Below are 23497 nucleotides of genomic sequence, written 5' to 3' on the forward strand. Positions count from 1 at the left end.
CAAGAATATTTATGTTTATACTTAACAAAAAAATGTTTATGCCAGATTGACATGTTTTCCTGAAAATCACGGGAAAACTTACCACTGTTGAATTTTCCTCGTAGTCACATGTTTATGCCAGATTGACATGTTTTCCTGAAAATCACGGGAAAACTTACCACTGTTGAATTTTCCTCGTAGTCAAATCTTGGGAGACTCGTCAAATTGAAGCTGCACACAAAGTTACAGCTTGCTGGTAATCATTTTTTTTTGTACGTGGGTCCGTGGACTACAATTTTTATATGTAACGTTTCGTCTTGCCAGGACCATCATTAACTTCATTTTTTTAATATGACCCTGGAAATTTTATTACATTTTTTGCAAGCTTTCATGACCTCCAATATTGTACTGCCTCAGCTCGAACCAGGTTCAGACATTTTGTCTCGAAAAATTAATGTTCAATGTATACGTCTAAATTTTTTAAAATTTTTTTATTTAGATTTGTAAGTTTATTGAATTATTAAGTGTCGTTAGACCCAGTGAAATCCACCTAGTTATTTAAACTATTACCATCACGCATTACAATAAAACATTATTAGAGTTTTAATCCCGTGCCCATAGTTATTTCTAGGTTTCTCGAATGCTCAAAATTCAATTTCACAGGGTCTAACGACACTTAGGGCGTACGATAATTCAATAAACATAGAAATCTAAATAAATAATTTAGATAAATTTGGAAGGAATACATTGAACATGAATTTTTCGAGACAAAACGTCTGAATCTGGTTCGTGATGAGACAGTACAGTATTGGGGGTCATGAAGGCTTGCAAAAAATGTAATAAAATTTATAGGGCTGTATTTAAAACAATTAAGTTGATAATGGTCCTGCAAAAACGAAATGTTACATATAAAAATTAATTATGCCTTTCGGTAGAGGGCAAAAAGTTGCCATGAGGAAGTGTTCTTCTTTTTTCAATATCACCTCAAACAAGGCTGAAATTAAACAAAAACGAATTTACAAAATTTCAGTTTTTTCAAATATTTCGAAAACTAATCATGTTAGCCTTGATTTGATTACGCAATTTTGCCCCCATTTAAGCTAGTTCGTATCTCTTACCATTTCCGAGATCCCTGTAGTGAGAAACGAATTTGGAATAGCCTGTCTGTTGATTGTGCTAGGTGTTCCAAACTTAAGGTTATTAAATTAAATCATAGCAATTTCAACAAGTCACATTTCTTCGTTTTCAGTAGTTCCTCGTGGCACGATGTTACCTACTCTAGGCTCTTCTTCTGCAGCTGAAATCATTTCCATTATATGAACTGTATTCTGAAGAATTTCAGTTCTTCTTCTATCTCTGAAGGTCAGTAAACTTCTGCAACACTGAGCTTTCGTTTGCATTTTACACAATAAAGAAACACAGTCCGTACGATATTTTTTGAGATAGAATTCCAAGAAAAGAAAAATCCAATAAAGTTCTGTTAACGGAACCACTGTAACAATTTACCGCAGCAGAGGCGTGCCTCGAAATTTTCCACCAATGTCATCGCGGCAGAGGAATTCTATCTCAACCTCTATAAATATCGCACGTACTGTACCTACTTCGTACAGGTTACCGCATGGAAGCAATTATTATTGATATCGATTTTGTCTGCGTTTTTTAAAATATTTGCATATATTTGTTGGTCAAATCTTGATAATCTGCTTGTTTATATTCTTTGTGCTCATAGCTCTACAGCTTGCTGTACTGCAGAATTTCTAAATAATCTAACGCTGTTATTTTATGAATAAAAAAAGTATACTTTTCAAATTTTATTACTAGGACAGTTATTTCCTACACTAAACAAATTATATACATAATAACATAAACATATACAATTGCCTAGATTGTCAAACACCCAACAAAAGTACGTGTATGATCTAAAATTTATAGTATCCGGCAGATGCAGGATTATCTGGATTTAAAAAGTCATCAATTGCGTCGTTGGCAACTTGAACAACCTTATCCCCTACATCAGTTACAGTTTTATGGATTATCTGTGCTATTAGTGGTTGGAGAACAGTAGTTGCAAACTCTGTTAAAATATTTACAACTACATCCACAACACCATTTCCATGGAAAGTTAGAGCGAGGTGCCTGAAAATATAAATAAATATATTGTTTTTTCCATGCACACTTTATGCTTCAGATATATTTTTATGACATATTTAGAAAAAAAAAGAGATTAGAACTGATGGCTGGCCACTATAACAAGAAAACGAAAAGAGCAAATTGAAAACAGCAAGCTTTATTCTTGTGGCATAATAAGTATTTAACGTTATAGAAAATTTTCAATTTAATATAACAAAAAATTGTGTTGATAAATTTAAATTTTTAGCACTTCTATTTTTTTACTTTAAAGTGGAGCAAAATACCCAAAAAAATATTTGCACGCGTGTTATTTCGTATATTACAAAATATCTGGTTATGACGTTCGGTCTATCATTTCTTTATACGTGTATGTTGTCAGCGCGATGTCCTGGAAAGTGTCCGTGGACAATAAATTGAAATATGTTTTTGGATATTTAATAGTTAATAATTAGAAATACACGAGTACATTGCAGTTGATGCAACCAATTTTCATCTATTCTATATCCAATTTGTCACATACCTTATGCAATCAATTAATATCTCATTACAGTATCTGTTATTGCAAATGTGACCGGTAAAGTAATGTTACAGATACGGGCATATCATACTGATATGAAGATTCTTATCGAAGCGACGAGATTTAGAACAAAAGCCATTGTCCTGTTTATTTAAATCTTTTCGATATTATTGTTTAAAGTACAATGAAAATTTGCGATCTTGTGGATAAATATTTAATGGCAAAATTGATATCTTTCACCTGGTGTAATCAAATTTTTGAAGTATCGTATGTAATTTGCTACACCCTCTACCCGGGCAAAAAAAATGTCATCAACGCATGAAAGAGCAAGAAACAAGCAATTTTTGGTAGCCGCAGCCTGCTTCGATGACAATTTTTTTTTGTCCGCGTAGAGGGCGCAGCAAATTACATACGATATTTTAAAAATATGTTTGCACTAGGTGAAAGTTATCAATTTTGCCATGAAATTTTATTAAAATAAGTTTTCTCTATCTCTTAAAATAAAAAAGTTAGACGGCCCTAAAATGTTTTACGATTTCTCATAAAGTTGGCCATGGATCTCAAATTTGTTTTTGCAAGCATAAAGGCCTCAAAAAATACAATATATAAAGATTTTTGACGTGCGTCGTATATTAAGCAAGATTCATAGGAGTGGCCCTCTTATAGTAGACAGCCTGTATACCATTAATTGTCACGCTCTAAAGTGATTAGAACATACATATTGCCAGTATCATAATTTAAGAAATATAGACGACTTCCCCAACTTTGAATCACGTATGGTGTCGTTTTAGGGGGGGTCCATGGGCCAACCGCCTCTCCTCCGTTCACGCTTTGTTATTTTAAACCAAAATTACATAAAAGTGCGCCGACTAAAGATCAAAATATGTGCTAAAGTTGAAATAAATTTCTCTATAATCACCGGAGTTATCAATAAAAACCATTTTTTAAATTTTAATTTTGACACCCTGTATTTTGAAAATGGGGCTCCGAATTGAAAAGTGACATAAGAACTGTCCCATTATTTTAGTCCAAAGAATATATGGTTAACCAGGTTGATCTACTAATTTGTAAGACCCTGTATACATATAAATGTTTTAATAAAAGCAAACGGTCGAAAATGTAACAAATATTATGCCATTATGCAAAACAAACTTTTTAATATTGTAAAATAAATTCAGAATATTTAGTTAATAATAATTTATATATTTAATAAAGATAATATTATTATGTACCTAGTAGTAGAAGTAGTTTTCAAATTATAGTATTTTTAGTAATTAATCATCGCGATTTACTTCTATAATAAAATTTGGTTCTTATCTGTAAAAAATGAACACATTTTTTTATTTCCAAAAAAAAATTGAATAAAAAAGATCCCACTCTAGAACCTCTCATATATTGGAAAATTGAAAGACGATTTTTTTCTAATTTTTTGAAGAAAAGTAAATAGATGTTCTTTTTCAAAAAGTACTTTTAAAAATAAAAAAAAACTCAAAAAACTAAAAATGTACTATTTTTAATTTTTGTCTATAAAACTACTCAAAACGAACAAAATTAAAATAAGAGGTTATGATATCTTCAGTTTTTGCAAAGTTACAGGTTTTACAGGTACAATTTGAAAATTTTTTACCCAAAATATTCAAATGTTCATAACTTCTTGAGGGGTTGAAATAAAAATTTGAAAAAATTCACGAAAGCTACTCTAAGTGTGTACTAAATAATACCAAAAAATCAGAAAAATTTAAAATGGTCGGCCTCAGCGATTTGGCATGGAATACCCCATATAGGTATATGATTTTTTTCTTGTATCTTGTATTAAAATCATTTGAGAATTTATTATTCACCTAAGAAATCAACATAAACTTACTTACCCTTTATTAGAAGTAGTTAATTCAGTGACTTTAACATGGTACGTATTAAAATCGAATTGAAGTTTGATGTTGATTCTAAAACCATGTATCGCGCCTTCTAGGCTTCCTTTAGGACCAATCAACAAAATGACTACGTGGTAGTCATATGCGAACTGTAATTAAAAATGTTAAATATTCCGTCAATAAAATATGTTCTAAGTAATGTATAGGGACGTTGAATAAGTTACCGCTGTTTTCCAATATATGGCGTGCGTTTAGTTTAAGATGGTAATACGCCTATAAGGAAGTACTACAGGGTTCCCCATATTAGACTATGCAGTTTAAAAGTCGAATAAAAACGTTCTGATCAAAGTAAATTTACTTTTTAATGGACTAATATGTAGCTAATTTTATGGGATTTATAACGAAAATAAATAATAAGTCAATTTTTAAAGATCATGTCTTCCAAATGCCCTCCTTCGACTAAAATGCAATTTTGAATTCTAAGTTCAAAATTTTGCATCACTCGACGCAGCAAATCTCCATTTATTTCTGCAATTTTATTTTGAATCTGCTCTTTCAACTCCAGAATTGTTGCTGGACGACTTGCATAAACTTTTTGCTTCAGGTATCCCCAGAGAAAAAAATCTGGGGCCGTTAAATCGGGAGATCTCGGGGGCCAATTCAAATTTCCAAATCGGGAAATTATACGGCCATCAAAAAAATCTCGCAAAATCCTCATAGTGTTTCTGGCTGTGTGAGCTGTAGCTCCATCTTGTTGGAATAATATGGCACCATTTAGTAGTCCCCGTCTAGTTAGTTCGGGGATAAGAAACGTTTGCAACATGTTTATGTAGCGCTCGGAATTAACTGTAACAGGACGGTTATTTTCATCCTCAAAAAAATAAGGACCGATAATTCCAAATGATGCTACACCACACCACACAACGACTTTTAGACTGTGGAGGTTTTTGGTAAACAGTTCGTGAGGATTTTCTGCTCCCCAGTACCTAAAGTTTTGCTTGTTAACAACACCGTCCAAATGAAAATTTGCTTCGTCGCTCATTAGCAAATTATGTATTCCTCCATGGTGCTGATTTAAAAATTCTTGACAAAATGTCAACCTCGCTTCTTTATCTGTATCACTGAGGTGATGCGCCATTTGGTATTTATAGGGGTGAAATTTTAAATCTTTATGCAGAATTCTGTGGAGACTTCCCTTGGATATTCCTAGGGCAAGTGATTGCCGATTAGCAGATCTCTTAGGGCTTCTTGTGAAGGCAGCTCTCACTCGTTCAATATTTGCAGGCGTACGCACCGTTCTTCGACGTCCAGGTTTTTTAATGTTTTGCACAGAGCCATTTTCACGCCAATGACGAACCCATGCCGAAATTGTAACGCGTGTTGGTGCATCGCCCCTATTATTATTTCCAAACTGCCGTCGAAATGCACGCCGAACTTCTTCCACTGAACCAGTTCTAATGTAGACTTCCACGGAAAACACACGCTCTTGAATTGAATAATTCATAACGCAATGAAAATTGTTAAAAAATGAAAATTAAATTAAGTTGTGACATTTGTGACTAAAACAATGAAGTGTTTACTTTTGTCGTTGCTTAGAGACAGGCGCCTACTTGTTAAAATGTGATCCTAATGGTGTAGCATCATTTGGTAATATTGGTTTGATTTGCTTCGTCGAGTAATGCGAAATTTTAAACTTAGAATTCAAAATTGCATTGAAGTCGAAGGAGGGCATTTGGAAGATATGATCTTTAAAAATTGAATTATTATTTATTTCAGTCATAAATCCCATAAAATTAGCTACATGTCAGTCCATTAAAAAGTTAATTTACTTTGATCAGAAAGTTTTTATTCGACTTTTAAACTGCATAGTCTAATATGGGGAACCCTGTATAAGCAAACTTGTAATTCAGTGTATGTTATTTTGTCAAAGTGTAAACTACTTTTTTTGTCATAGTGTTAAACACGTCGAATTTGGTAGCAAATGCGGGGAATTTTACTGTACTACTTTATTCAAAAGAAATCTGCAGCTAAAGCACACATAATTCTTGTTGAGACTTACGTTGACCATGCTCTGTGGCAAACAACATACATAGATTGGTTTAGTTTAGAGGCTTCAAAAATTATGACTTTGATGTTGAAGATAAAGAACGCTCTGGTGCACCGAAACAGTTTGAAGATGAAGAGTTGGAGATGGGAAAAAGTAGTGGCTAGCGATGGACAATACTTTCAGAGACATGTTTCTTACAATTTTTTTAAATGAATCATTAATTATCCCTATAAAATAGCGAGAACTTATTTAACATCCCATTAATACTGCAAAAATATTAACGAAACTCGCAATAGCGTTATTGCATGTTTTGAAACACTGTATATACAGTGTCTCAAAATCAGTTCATTTTATAAAGAATATTACTTCCAAAATTTGATTTCGGTCAAAAAATGCCTGCTGATGAGGTATTTTTGTGACAGAAATTTTTGATAAGGAAAACAACTGAAAAAATCTCAATACTAGAGGCTTTTCCAGTAATGGTTGTAAAAAATGAAATGGTAAAATCCTTGTTTAATTTTGGGGAAAAAAGTTTCCATGAAGGTAAGTTCTAAATGAATTTTTCGATATACGGCCGTTAAAGTTTTTAAAAATTATCAGATAAACACAAATTAGTTAAAATTTAGGGTAAACTTGAGCTGACTTAAAACATAGTAAATTAAAAAATTCACTGAATTTGTATGCAGTTATATCAACTAGTGGTAGCAAACCCTAGAAGACCCCCGAATCTCGACGGCACTGATTATAACTACAATAAGATAATTGATTGTATTTCAAAGGAAATATACAGGGTGTTAATGATAAGTTTTGCCAATCTTTAATGGCGTATTCTACCGATGAAAATAATCAAGATTTGCCGTATAAAAATTATTGAAAGGACGCTTCCCTATGGAGACACAAGGTGTTAAAAGTTTCAAATATTTATATGTATTATTTTTCCTGTAACTTCACTGGCAAAAAAGCCTGTAACTTCACTGGCATTCCAAATTACACTCCAGTGGCGTAGTTATTGGGGGGAGTGGGAGACCTTTTTTGAAAAAAATCTGGTTTTCTAAATAATTTTAAATGGTTTTAAAATGTACAATCAATTTGTGGCAATAAAGTATTATTGTAAAGTATTCGTAAAATTTACTGATCTTTAGATAATTGGGAAATCAAATAAGAATATACTTAAGTGCCTACGTTGCTATTTATCATTTTCTATTGATTGCTAAGTGTGGAACAATAAATTCAAAACCTAATATTTTTGAGAGATTTCAAAACACTATACAACATCACAAGAAATGTTATGACTGTTTCCTAGCAACAACTTGCAACCTACAGTACTGGTATTTTACAGTTGAAATGGATTTAATACATACCATATTTTTTTTTTATTAAAATCTGTTTTTATGAAAAATAACAAACTTTTTGCAACACACAAAATAGTCCAATTAAATGTGCCTTTAAATCACAATTTGGTCAACTTGCCTGAATTTTTAATATAAGTTAGTTTGAGGTATATTATTATACAGGGTGAGTCAAAATTCACTCCCCAACGGCCGGTTATATACCTACTCTAAGATAAAAAATAAAACAAAAATGTAGAATACTAAATTCTCGAAAGCGGAGCCGTTTTCGGAAAATTTTGTAAAGAAAAATTCAAATTTATAAATTTTTTGTTTAATATTACACCATTAAAATCCATTTAAATCCATACAAAATAAAAAATAGCAAAAACGAAGATCCTTCTGGCATTGGCTAACCTTCAAAAACATTACCATTTTCGTTAATACACTTCTGCAATCTGTGGTAGAAACTCCTGGCAACAGAACAGAAATTAGCTTCATTTATTTCCGCTACTGCTTCACGAATCCTGCCAATAACATCATCCTCGCCAACAGGCACAGTAAAATAAACCTTTTCTTTTATGTCTCCCCATACCCAAAAGTCTATCGGAGTCAAGTCAGGAGACCGGGGTGGCCATGGTGTTGGTCCACCCCTTTTAATCCATTTATTTTTAAAACGGCGGTTCAAAATATGTCGTACTTGTATTGTGGCATGTGGGGGGGCGCACCATAATGCTGAAGCCACATAGTCGATGTTGTATAGGAATATCTTCTAATTTTCACCACTCAGTATTCTTGGCAAAAAATATGGACTAATGATCCTTTTCCCGTAAATACCTATCCAAACATTTACTTTTCATGAGGATTCTCATAATGCCAATAATGAAGGTTGTGGTGATTGAAAACTCCTTGTTGGTTGAAATGAGCTTCATCGGTGAATAAAACATTATAGAAAAAATCGGGATTGCGCTGAAATTCTTGTAATGCCCATTCTCTGTTGGTATGAGCAAACCATTTCGTTGGTATGTGCAGCTGCCATTTTTAACTCGACAACAAATACTAAAGGTCAAATAAATATTATATGTCATTGTCAAGTAAATCCGTGTCAACAAGATTTTTGTCCGGCCAACTTGAATAGTCAGTCGAAAATTGCGCATTTATTGAACTAAAATTAATAATTTATTCGAAAACGGCTCCTCTTTCGAGATTTTAGTATTCTACATTTTTGTTTTATTTTTTACTTTAGAATATATATCCGGCCGCTGAGGAGTGAATTCTCACCCTGTATATTATACAATAAATGACTAATTTTTTTTTCAACCCCTGGTTAGGGATGAAAAAAGATAAAATAAAGGGGTTTTTCCAGATAACTCAAAAGGGGTAAGAGCTAGAAAAAAAAAATTCGTATAAAAGTTGTAGAGCATATAATTCTACATAAAAAAAACTTTTCTTGTACTATTAAGATTAACAGAGTTAGGGTGGCTAGAAGTTAAGGGATGAATTCAGAAATTTAAAAAATCATAAGCAGAGAAATGAATTAATTTTATATATTTTTTTTTCAATCTGCTCTAAAAAATGTAAGCTCTCTTTTCAGAAAAATAGATATATTTTTTAATTTTTAATAAAAAAGTTATAACAATTTCAATTTTTTTATCGTTAATTTTTATCATTTAACAATAAAACAATTTTTTCCTATGCCAAACGATTGATTATTTAAAATAATGAAAAGTTGCTTTGGAAATTTTCTTTTCCGATAAAAATAAAGATAAAAAAAATCACGTTCGTTTTGTGAAATTGTTATAACTTTTTTATTAAAAATTAAAAAAATATGTCTATTTCTCTAGAAAGGTATTTTACATTTTTTAGAGTAGATTGAAAAAAATTTTAATTCATAGATTTTCCTGCTTGTTATAATTTTTTAAATTTCTGAAATCATCCCTTAACTTCTAGTCTCCCGAACGCTGTTAATTTTAATAGTATAAGGAAAAGTCAACAGACCATTTTTATGTTTAATTTTTTGCTCTAGAATTTTTATAATAAACTTTTTTTTCTATCTCTTACCCCTTTTGAGTTATATTGAAAAAGCCCTTTATTTTATATTTTTTCACCCCTGGCCGGGAGTTGAAAAAAAATTACTGTCCTTTGTTATTATTATATATCTCAAACTAATTTATATCAAAAGTTCAGGCAAGTTGACCAAAATTGCGATTTAAAGGCCCATTTAATTGGACTAAAACAGTGGCGTTGTATAGTGTTTTGCAATCTCTCGAAAATATCAGGTATTGAATTTATTGTTACACATTTAGCAATCAATAGAAAATGATAAATAGAACGTAGGTATTTAAGTATCTTCTTATTTGATTTCCCAATTATCTATAGACCAGTATATTTTACGAATACTTTACAAGAATACTTTATTACCACAAATTGATTGTACATTTTAAAAACATTTAAAATTATTTTAAAAACCTGTAGCGTACGATTTTTTTTCAAAAAAGATCCTCTGCTCCCCCAATAACTACGCCACTGGAGTGTATTTTGGATTAAGTCCATGAAAAAATAGTCCCTACTATAAAAATGTCCCCCTAAATTTTATCATTAAATATTTTTTGCCAGTGAAGTTACAGGAAAAATAATATAAATATTTGAAACTTTTAACGCCCTGTGTCTCCGTAGGGAAGCGTCCTATCAAAAATTTTTATAGGGCAAAAGTTGATTATTTTCGAGGTATTTTTTTATGAAAAATCCTGTTTGTTTGGTAAAACTAAAATATAATAGGAGTTTTGGTTGCAATACGATTCTAAATATAATTTAATTATTAGAAATTCAAAAAAATCATTAGAAATTAAAAATTTTCTGAGGAATAGCAAGAGATAAATTTCTACGCCACTGACTTTGTCGAACTTAAAAGAAAATTATTTGCAATGTATTCAACTGTGTGGTAAGTTTATTTTAGGCAAAAAAATAACTCAATTATGACTCATTTGACAAAATAATGAAATACGAAGTCTTCAGTGTAAGTTTAATTATTTTACATCAGAAATATAACACCCCGTATCCCGAAAACTAGGCCGTTTAGAAAATTGAACAAGAATTCCACCATTTCCATCCAAAATTGCAAATAAAACATAAGAGACAACTGATGATTTAGATTGGGATCTCGTATTGAGTCTATCAGTAACGACTTTTGTATTTCCAAATATAGGGTATCCGGAAATGAATGGTCCACACTTCAGGGATAGCTCCTTTCGTTGAAAATAAATTTAGTTCTAGTTAACTAGCAAAATTTTACTTCCTTTTGCTTCCTTAAAAAGTTAGCGGGCTTCAAAAATGTTTTATTTTATTTTATTTTATTTTATTTTATTAACACCATGATAAAAATATGTTCCTATAAGTCCGATAACTTTTTAAGGAACTAATATTGTTCCAACTTGATCCAAATCGGTTTTTTTACCATAGGATACTCAATTAGATACGAAAGGTTCAAAAAGATTCGGTGATGAATGTACTGGGAAGCCCTCGACTATTATTAATAGTCCAGTCCGCAGAGGCCGAAAAGTTACTGTTGGTGACATTTCCTTGATAACTCGGAAATAACTATACAGGAATACTTTAAATGATGAGTACAATAACAGGCTAATTTGCTGACAAAGTATTTTATTAGGAAAAAGAGTTATTACCAATTTAATTTTGAAAAAAATTTTTTTTAGTAGTTTTCTTTAAATAACTCAGCGGGATGACTGTAACGAAAAAATGCTTAGGACATGATTTTGTTCGTAATAAAAATAGCTACAAATGGCGGTGGTCCGATTACGAAATTTGCAATAACAAAGCCGTGAGATTGAAAAAACGGTATATTTTCGGAAACTATAGTTCAATATCTATATATACAATAATGACGCTAAAGCCGAAAATCAGGAGAGCAAAACTTTTTGTTCTATAAGGTTTTATACATCCATCGGCATCTGAAACTCGAAACTTTGCCAAATTTGTTTGAAGTTTTGCTGATACTTGAAATTTGGTACACACATAGTGTAAATATGCAGAAACCAAAACCAATTTGCAAAATTCAAGTATCTTCATTTTTGCAGTTTTGGTAAGGTTTTATACGTCACCGTTTTTTTAATTTTTGGACGTATATTTATGTATATTTATAAAATATTCCATTACGGTAGATTAGCCAGCATAATTACCTACAATTTAAAAAAATATATATTTTCATCGTTTAGATCCTAAGCTACTTAACATTTTGCGCCTGTTAGCCGTAGTCGTACATTATTCAACATATTAACATAAAACAAAATCGTACGTGTGGGGTAAACCTTTAACTTTTCATTTTCGAGCGCGAGCTCCGCTCTTCGGCGCTTGTATACTATTAGAAATATGCAACAGTAAATTTAAACAATTGTTTACTTAAAGTTAAAGGTTTACCCCACACGTACGATTTTGTTTTATGTTAATATGTTGAATAATGTACGACTACGGCTAACAGGCGCAAAATGTTAAGTAGCTTAGGATCTAAACGATGAAAATATATATTTTTTTAAATTGTAGGTAATTATGCTGGCTAATCTACCGTAATGGAATATTTTATAAATATACATAAATATACGTCCAAAAATTAAAAAAACGGTGACGTATAAAACTAGGGTGACGTATAAAACCTTACCAAAACTGCAAAAATGAAGATACTTGAATTTTGCAAATTGCTTTTGGTTTCTGCATATTTACACTATGTGTGTACCAAATTTCAAGTGTCAGCAAAGCTTCGAACAAATTTGGCAAAGTTTCGAGTTTCAGATGCCGATGAATGTATAACACCTTATAGAACAAAAAGTTTTGCTCTCCTGATTTTCGGCTTTAGCGTCATTATTGTATATATATTGAACTATAGTTTTCGAAAGTTTTATCACTTTTTGTTTATAATTGACATTTTTACAGCAACTTTAAAAAATTGACGTTTTATGCCGTTTTTTCAATCTCAGGGCTTTGTTATTGTAAATTTCGTAATCGGACCACCGCCATTTTGTAGCTATTTTTATTACGAACAAAATCATGTCCTAAGCATTTTTTCGTACAAAGTCATCCCGCTGAGTTATTTAAAGAAAACTACTAAAAAAAAATGTTTTTCACTATTAATTGTTAATAACTTTTTTCCTGATAAAATACTTTGTCAGCAAATTTGCCTGTTATTGTACTCATCATTTAAAGTAGGCCTGTGTAGTTATTTCCGGGTTATCAAAGTTTGACACAGGCCGAACCTCTACCAACTGGACTATAATTTAATAGCGTTCGCATATTAACCGTTTAGATTTTTGAGATAATTTGAAACAGGAACATCTGTTACATTATAGACAATTCACCGTTTTCTTCAGAATATTATTTGAAATCAGTAATATCATTAATGTAGTAACAATTTACAAAGTGTTTAACTAAGCACTTAAACTACTTCAACGTTTCGTATTAGAGAAGCTCTCTGTATCATCTGTATTTCTTGTTGTGGAGATATTGAATTGAATTGAAGAGAGCACTATTTTAGTTTCCCAATAATGTATTAGATGTGCAAAAAAAATCAGTAATCTGCCCAGAAGTAACTGTGACAATAAAAAATACTTAAAAATAAAAAAGTTGCGGTATATGCAACATTCGCTTTTTTCAAAAATTTCAAGAATTCAAATAGTTAGAACTAGTCTATGTACGTTAAATTAATAAAATCGTCTAACACATTCTCTATTTAATCGTTTTTCTGTCACTTATATTTTCAAACTATATACAGAATGCTCTTAAAAAAGTAAAGTAATTTATGCATATTCAAGATAATTTGTTTTTTGTATGTGCAGAACCAAATTATCATGAACAAAATAGAAGTAATGATAGATAACAAAAGTGGAGGAGGATTGTAGTGAACAAACACCCAAGACAAGACAATGAAGGGCATATAAGAAAAACCAAATGACGCAAATGATTTGTTCAAAATTAAATGTGTATGTAATATGCTTTCAAAATTGAGCACTTCTACCTTTCCTTTAAAACAAAGAAATATGATATATTTGAACTGAGATTATTCTAAAAAAAAAACTATTTTTTAATGGTTAAAGTTTGGTTAACTTATTATATATTCATTGATATATAAATATCTGTACCACTTACTCGTTGATCTAATATTTTATTGTGGAATCAGTTCACCAAGCGTTGACTGGTACCAAAGGTACGTTATCTGAACCTCTTAATTATGAATGACACGTTAACAAAAGTAATATTAGTTAAATATAAATGATGTATAGTACTATAGGTACTTACGGCTAGGTTGGTGAAGATAATTGGAAGATCTATTTCTAATGTTCTGGCATCAGAACTATAAGATATAGTAACATCATCAGCCCTATCAATAGTAGCAATTCCACTCAGACGTCCATTGGTTAATGTGATGGATGATTCAAGAAACTAAAAAATTTATCGAGACCATTAATATAATGCAGATAATGCATGAATATTTTAATTTAATTTACATGTGGCCGATATTCATTATAATTATTATTATCAGATATTTTAAAGAACACAAAATAACTGTTAGAGCATTTTTAATAATATTTTATTTTATTTATTTTTATTATCGCTTTCTCTATTCATTTATTATTGGTACCTTACGCTAAGTGATTTTATATACGTATTTTCATATGGACAAAAAGTTAATATTTCTGGGGAAATATTTGATATATTTCAAAATTATAGCGATACCGATGGGAATTTAAATAGAAACGATGGTAGTAGTATATCTAAAAAATTGTTTTGAATACACATATACATATAATTTGTCATATTGGATATTGTGAGGTAATACAATTGAGTGTATTACTTAAAAATCATAAAAAAATAATCATAACTTGTTTATATAGATCGCCATCTACTAGTTAACATATTTTTTTAGATGAACTGAATCTGCACTTGGAAGAAACAAAAAATTTAAACGTTTTTTCTCATATCTTAGTAGGAAATATAAATATAAAAATTAATATGGAAAATGATATTGTGCATAAGTATCTTGACACATTCATTAAGCGAATATAGTTTTGCATCAATCATAAATAAAAACACGAGGGTACATTGTGCAACAGGTAACTGTTTCGATCACATTTTTGTGAATTGTAAAAATTCTAGTTTTGAACAAGACAGTGTTTCTATGGTATTTAAAAATTATATCACTGACCATAGAGCAACAATATTAGGTTTAGCTATAAAAGAAATCAGTCCAATAATAATCCAGTCAGAGATATTTGTTGTATAAACTATAAAAAGTTAAAAATTGATTTGAACAGCTACAACTGGACTAGTTTTTATAATGAAACAGATGCTAGCACCTTGACAGAGGAATTTATTTCTTTATTAAAATCTTTAATTAAAAACATAGAAGCACAAAACATTAAAAGAAAATAACATAAAACGTAAACAGTGGATCACACAAGGAATAGTAAACTCAGTTAATGAAAAAAATATATTAATATTATTAATTATATCAAGAATTTAAAAGAGAACCAGCAAATGAGCAAAAAAAAGATAGATATATTGAGTATAGAAAACTTTTAAACAAACTGATTAAGAATGCAAAATACGATTATTATAATAAACTTATAAATATCAACAGAAATACGCCTAAAAACCTGTGGAAAGTAGTAAAAAACATTTCTATTCTTGAAAATCGTAAAGAACCCAAAGTGTTATTAAATAATAATAACGTTATCTGTGACAATCCTGATAGTATTGCAGAATAATTTAATAATTTTTTTACTGGTAAGTATAAAAATGGTTATGTAAAGTGTGTAAATAATTATAGGCCAATCTCAATGATATCAACGTTCGCGAAAATATTCGAAAGAGCTTTAATAATGCGAATTTTTTTGATGAAAATAATATTATCTCAGAGAAACAGTTTGGATTTAGAGAGGGTGTATCAACTAATTTTTTTAGAAAAAAAGTAAGCCAACATTATGCGTATTTTTGGATTTTACACTCGGATGCTTGAAGTCCTGCTGAATGCAGGAATACGAGGTACGCCAAATGAACTATTTAGAGATTACTTGTCAAACAGACGGCAAGTAGTAAAAATTGATAATATGCATAATACAGAAAAAAATATTAATTACGGCCTACCCCAAGGGATTGTGTGCTGGGACCAATTTTGTTTACATTATATATTAACAATATCCTTACTTCTTTTACATCCGGCCAAATAGTTATGCAGATGACACTGTTATTTTATTTAACGATGAAACATGGGAAATTTAAAAAATAAAACTGAAATAGACCTGTCAATGATTTTTAAATTGTTTACCCACAAATTATTAACGGTAAACAACGAAAAAACATTTTTATGCCATTTTTCAACAATATAAAATATCTACCTAAATATCACTCTCTGTTACTGAAAAATAATATAATATTAAATTCTAAAAGTGATTTTAAATACTTGGGAGTCACCATTGATTCTCATTTATGATGGAATGTTCATACAAGTAACATAATCAAAATACTATCGTTTTAAATACCTAAAAAATATTTTAGATTTATCACACTTAAAAATATTATATTAGTCCAATCAAGACTGCAATATGCAATACTGAGCGCTGCATATTGTCACCTTAGGCAAGTTGATATACTACAAAAGCGCATAATAAAGATAATTTATAATAAAAAGCTAATTTATCTGAGACATTATTCCGAGAAACTAGAATACTTGATATTAGTATATGCACTAGATTGTTCTCTTTATCTACAAAAACAAAACGTTTGTAAAAGTCAGTCATTGTTATTGTACAAGATATAAAGAAAATAATAATGCAAAAATTGACATTTCACAAAGAAATACCGCTGTCATGCTCACCTGTCACAAAAAATCTTTTACAATTTGCCACAAATGCCAAAAATAAAATCATTAAACATGATAAAAAAGATTTTTAAAAAATATATAATTACATTAGGTAGAACAGAAACTAGGAATCTAATTGAAATTCTTAACTAAATAGCCTTCTTTCCTGACGCTTTGTACACGTAGTCCATTCAATATATAATTTTTCTTTTTTTTAGGTTTAGTTACTTTTTTCCTTAGTTTGCATGTTCTTTGATACTACTTATATTACTGTTATTTCATTTTATCTTTATAAATATAAGCGTCATCAATATGATTATAGCCATACTGTCCATGCACAACCATGTTTTGGTTTTAATGGAAAATTGTATTCTTTTTCGTTTATTTAGACGCTCTACCTACAATGTATTGTAAATTGTAAATGTAATAGTACTTGTAGTCAAAAATATACTATTATTATTATTATTATTAATTACCAAAACAGTAAATCGACACATCTATACGTTTTTGAAGTCGCTGAATCCGAATCGGTGTTCGTTTGACCCGATCAGGTCTGGGTTAAGATCAGTTTAAAGTCAAACGTAGAGAATCAATTGCCAATAAAGTAAACCTACATATTTATATCTACGTTTTTGGGGTTGCTGAATCCGAATCCGGTGTCCGCTTGACCTGATCAGATCTGCTAAATACTCTCAAGTTCTAATCTGAAAATACTCAAGTTAAGCATTTATGCGTATTAAAAATTGAGTAACAAATAAGATAAGAAAGAAAGCCTTAACTCTGAGCACGTGGCTCTCGAGTTAATTGTTTTGACATGACAAAATTCTAGTATCAATAATCTTGGGTAATCAAGTAAGCTTTAAACCAATGTGTCTATTAATGCGTCATGTACATTAATTTACACAGGAGTCCTATCGATTGAGATTCTTGAGAACAGTTTATCAAGAGGTTTTCTGCCTTGATGAATCACATGAAATCACTATATCTCACTATTATGTTACGGAGACAACTACTCACTTTTATAATATTGAACTATTTTGTCAAAAGATCTGCGCAATAGACTTCTTTCATGTTTTGTCGATATCAATGGTAAATCTCGTTTTTTTCACCAGCAGTAATCGACTGACATGTTTATATTATATCTGCCTTGGTACCAACGGACGCTACATTTCCTTAATACCGTTGTGAAATCTTCCTCCCTGCTCCTCAAACCCAATCAAATTCTTCACTTTGGGATTCAAAACCAAACAAATTTTTATATTTATTTTTCGTATGCTGATTGAGGTTTATTCTATTCTTGCATTGTCGGAGTATATTTTCTGACGTATCGAAGAAGTCTTGATCACCTAAAGTGTTTGCTACCTAGGGTACCTTTGCGTGGTGATGGTGGACAACGACATTTTGTACATTTTTTCTGTCATTAACTAAATCCCTGGGTGAAGGTGTTTCTGTCGTCGCGTCATGGCAGAGCAGGAAACCTGTTATGATGCAGGGATTAGGAACCTCAGTCTCGGCTATTGTTCACTGTGAGCAAACCGGCCCGCAATCGTCGTCATCATGCGACTGTTTACTGTTTGGTATTGGGAAACTTGGCTACTGAAGAGACTACTATTACAAGAATTTACCATCTAAGAATACGAGTATGTAGCAAGTATGAGGCTCGTAGAAAGATCCAACAATGTTTAAAGATGCGTATAAAAGTCTGTTTGGTTTTAAACTACAAAGTGAGGAATTCGATAAGGCAGAGAACCTCTTTTCTTGAATAACTGTTCTCAAGAACCTCAATCGATACGGATTCACTGTGTAAATTAATGTACATTTATCTTATTTACTACTCAAATTTTAATACGCATAAATGCTTATCTTGTTTTGAATTTAGAACTTGAGATTCGGATTCAGCGACCCCAAAAACGTATAGATATGTAGGTTTACTTTGTTGGCAATTGATTCTCCACATTTGATCTTGAACTGACCTTAACCCGGATCAAACAGACACGGACTCGGCGACCCCAAAAATATACAGGGTGATTCAGAACTTATCCAAAAAAAATTCTGGATGTACAGGGGCCCTTACAAATACAATTTCGTAAAGAAAAAATCAAAAAGGGCAGTTCGAAATTGATTTAAAAATACACTTCTGCACGGCATTGGAAACTGGTCCACTGTAAAACCTGACCTCGCACAATGCGAGGCATGAGCGGCATGGCGGTGTGATAAAAACGGACAAAAACTTTCGCAAGGAAAGAAATAAATAGGATTTTATAGCACCTATTTTATATCGGCAAATTCAAATGCTTTTGCCTTTATTAATTATTAATAAAATTAATTTGTGTTTTTAAATAATAAAATCATTTGGCATAGCCCATGTTACAACAACAATTGTTCAAAATTTTATTCTCTAACGTGTAAACACATTTGGGTCCGTTTTACTCACTTTCTACGAACTAACACAAATGATGTCTTGCTTCACCATAACACAAATGCTTCACCATAATACAAATGCTGTCTTGCTTCACCATAAATTAAAACGATATCCATCAACTCTGAGTTGCTATACTCGCAAACCATTTTTGACACTAACTACTAAAAAGCTGTTGTAAACAACACAGATAACAGGTAAAAACTACCGCAACGACGGATTTCAGTATTAGGAGTCACATGGCTCTCCACGCGTATTGCGAATGACGCTAGAGACTACAGTTGTCCAGCTATGTAGTGGATGAATTTACTATAACTTCAATAATTTTTTTCTCGGAAACTATAAGGATTTTACAAAAAATTTTTCTATGTTATTAACTCCATTTCTCATGCCGCATCTATTCCCAAATTTTTTAATCACCCTGTATAGATACCATAGTATTGTCTTTCGGACGTCCCACTTTTTTTGTGGGACGTGTTATTATACAAAGTGTTTACATCATGACGATAAAGCCAATACTGCATGACCAGCCAATTCTCTCAACGATCAGTGCGTTTTAGTGGTATGTTCACACACAAATTAGGCGTGTGCTTTCACTCATTTGTGTAGTAAATTTCGAACGTTCAGTAATTTTACAGTGTATATAAACGTGGATTTTACATTGCTCCTAAAGGAACTATAGTACGATCCGTAAATGCACAAATTATTTTGTAACTACATGTGACAATTAAAGTACCAATGTATATTTTTTTGCAAAGTTATAAAAGTAAAAAAATACAACATTGTTCTAGATTAATATCAAGTAATTGAATATCGAAGAATATGCAATTTATCTATGCCATTAATATCGTTTATTATCTTGGTATCTCAAGTGGTATCATTTGTCAAATATCCTTGAAATTAATTTAAATTAATTTACTTACATTTCGTTTCATGTCATCTAAGGCTAGCGGGTCTAGATTATTTTCTAATGCATAGTTTTCAATGTTCATAAAAACCGTGTGAGAATACTCGTTGATCAGCGCAGTAATTTCCCTAAAATAAGCAAAAATAAGTACTTTGAATAAAAGCTACCATCATTTTGCATACATTTAGCTGAAAGAAATTCTAAAAATAAAATAAGATGGAAAAATATATACAAACGCTTTTTCTGCAGGTACGTTATGTGATTTATTCTCAGATTTATTTACCATTATGGTCGTCGAGGTAATTTACATGTAGATCTGAATTTGTTACTTATTTAAGGTATTTTGTTACTAATTTTATGATATTTAAAAAGTAAAATTTCGTTCCTTGATAATTCTTTTAAAAAGTGTAAGTTAATTCAAATATAAATATCACTATAAAGCAATATTTCCAAGAATTTATTTTTAATTCCTAGGATTTTTTTTATTTATAAAACGGTCTTTGATGTATTTTTGAATTAATACCTACTGTGACCAATAGAGCACTTATATTTCCTAGGGCATGTTCGGCTAGTAAAGGAATTAAATTTTTGTATGCAATTATAACACACAAAAAAAATGTTTTTCGAATCTTAAGGTCAGACTATGTCTACTATATGTTTTCGGGGTCACTGAATCCGAATCCGTGATACATTTAACCCCATCACGTCAGGTTTTACGATAATTTCATGTCACCTTATAACCCAAGCTTTCAAGTCCTCTTACACACAATGGTCCTAAAAAGGGAGATGTGCACCCACAATTACCCCATTCAACCTGAAACCTCCTAACCCCATAACCGATAACTCCAATAACCACGTTACTCAGTAGTTTGACTTGATCTCTTATAGCGGGATGAGATATCAAGGCAATATAAACAGAATATATTTAACCCTATAATCCCCTAACCTCCTAGCCCCATAACCCTATAACCCCATAACTTCAATATCGACATTACACAGTAGTTCGATTGTTTGATGCAAGGAACATAGTCTACATCGTTATTGACTCCCAGTTTCATCATTTCCAGTAGATTCTCCGTCAATTTAAAAAATACCATGCCAAATGAAGTTCATGGCTTTTTTGTAATTGACGGAGAGGAGAATCTAATGGAGATGATGAAACTGGGAGCCAACAAAGATATTCCTTGCATCAAACAATCGAACTACTGCGTAACGTGGTTATGGGAGTTATGGGGTCATGGGTTTATAGAGTTATGGGGTTAAGGGGTCGGGGATTATAGGGTTAAATATATTCTGTTTATAGAGCCCTGATATATCCCGCGATGAGAGTTAAACTACTGAGTAACGTGGTTACTGGAGTTGTCGGTTATAGGGTTATAGGGTTATGGGAATATATGGGGTTAGGAGGTTTGAGGTTGAATGTATAGGATTAAGGGGTTATTGTGGGTGAACAGCTTCCTTTACAGGACCGTTGTGTGCAACAGGACTTGACAGCTAGGGTTATGAGGTGATATGAGGTTATCGGTAAAACCTGACGTGATGGGGTTAAATGGGTCACGAATTCGGATTGAGCGACCCCGAAAATTTGTAGTAGACATAGTCTGACCTTCAGACTCGAAAAACTTTTTTTTTGTGTGGCTGTGTAATTATACGACATATAAGGAAAAAAAAGCTGGTACAGGTTAATATTTTAAAATTTAAATTTTTTTCTGGTAAAACGGCAATAAATAGCCGCCAGTAAATAAACTATTTATTTTTCTCCCTAAGACAACATTGAGAAAACAAATTTATATTTTTCCAACATTTAGCAGGTGGATTTTTTTGGTAAATAAATCTATAAATCTAAAAAATATATTCCGCTACTTTAGAGATGAGAAACTATGTGACTAAAATACTTTAAAATAAAGTAAAATGTGAAACCATATAGACTTTTTGATCTAATAAGTGTATGAAGGCTGGTTTTCATTTAAGGTACTGTGTTCCGATCGTGTTCCGTTCATGTTGTCTCGTCTAGAATCTCAAACTTATATTTCTCCATATAATAGCATGGAAAATATCAAACCTGCCTGCGGTTAGAAGATAGATAGATCTAAATGTTGAGTTCTTCTTCTGAATATGTGGACGAAGCAATTCCAATAGGTCTCGAAATTTTGGATAACTCATTAGGAAATACTTCACAAATTNCCCTAAGACAACATTGAGAAAACAAATTTATATTTTTCCAACATTTAGCAGGTGGATTTTTTGGTAAATAAATCAATAAATCTAAAAAATATATTCCGCTACTTTAGAGATGAGAAACTATGTGACTAAAATATTTTAAAATAAAGTAAAATGTGAAATCATATAGACTTTTTGATCTAATAAGTATGATAGACCAATGAAAGTGAACAAATAGGAAGTTTGATATGCGATAATATTTACTATACTATAATAAACCATGCAACGAAGAGATTGGGACAAAATACTGGATCTGAGAGTGGGATGTAGTAGGATGTACATACATAATTTAAATTTATTATTGATTCGAGTATTTAGTTTCACTTTATACGAAAATTGCTCTTTCAATTCTCTGAACCTGTCAATTAATATTTAACTGAACTGTTTGGAGTAATATTTGGATATTTTGTTGTCAAATCACTCTGTAATAGTGTAATAATACTTTGGTAATTCTATGAGAATAAAGTAAGCCGTAGGAACATTTGTTAATGCATTGTGGGTAGAAGTTCTTGTGATCTTTTTCCAAAGCAGTCAGTCATAGCTAGGAAGATGAGTTAATTTTTAATTGAAAGTTGGGAATACAGTTTAATAGTTTTAATATGCAGTTTAGTAAAGAAGCTCAAAAGTTCAAAAGTTCACAAGACAAAATTTTTATAGTTTAAACTACGTGCCTATAAATATTTATTAATTCTCCAATTAAATTTAATACACTCAATTCAAGTGTCCTTTGATATATTTGAAATATATCATTCGTTAAGAGTTTTTAAGATAAATATGTTTATCACTTTTTATACATTTTTACATAGTCTTATCATTTTTCTGTCGTAAAGAGAACCGCATTCTATACATGATTTTTAATCTATCTACTTACCCTGCCTCATATTTATTTAAGATCTTATCCACCAATTTTTTATCCAGTTTAGATTTAAGGTTTTTCACCGTCATATTTTTAACATCAAGAATTTCATTTGCCATTGATAAGGCAAATACAGTAGTAAGTAAAATAAATACCTTCATCATTACTGAGGAACTATAAACTTGTGCGATGTTGAGGTAATACTGTAGTTGTTTTATAAGTGTTTACACCTTTTATAGTGATACAATTTTAAAATATAATTAACATCCATTGGTTGTCGAATAATAGATAAGCCCTTGAGTGGGATTGGACTAAAATAGAATCGACATCTCTTACTGAAGTATTCGTGAGAGGGATGTA

General features: G+C 31.2%; 1 protein-coding gene across 1 annotated transcript; it reads right to left on the reverse strand.

The window, feature by feature from the left end:
- Window positions 1-1777: 1777 nt before the first annotated feature.
- Window positions 1778-23328, reverse strand: LOC108917602. Its single transcript, XM_018724291.2, has 5 exons — window positions 23153-23328; window positions 20078-20189; window positions 14173-14316; window positions 4495-4646; window positions 1778-2115 (listed from the first exon to the last, which is right to left on the reverse strand). The coding sequence occupies exons 1-5, from the start codon at window positions 23299-23301 to the stop codon at window positions 1899-1901; spliced, it is 774 nt and encodes a 257-aa protein (XP_018579807.1). The 5' UTR covers window positions 23302-23328; the 3' UTR covers window positions 1778-1898.
- Between the last annotated feature and the right edge of the window lie 169 nt (window positions 23329-23497).

This window comes from Anoplophora glabripennis, unplaced genomic scaffold (assembly GCF_000390285.2).
Source record: "Anoplophora glabripennis isolate ALB-LARVAE unplaced genomic scaffold, Agla_2.0 scaffold58, whole genome shotgun sequence".
In the NCBI taxonomy this organism is placed as follows: Eukaryota; Metazoa; Arthropoda; class Insecta; order Coleoptera; family Cerambycidae; genus Anoplophora; species Anoplophora glabripennis.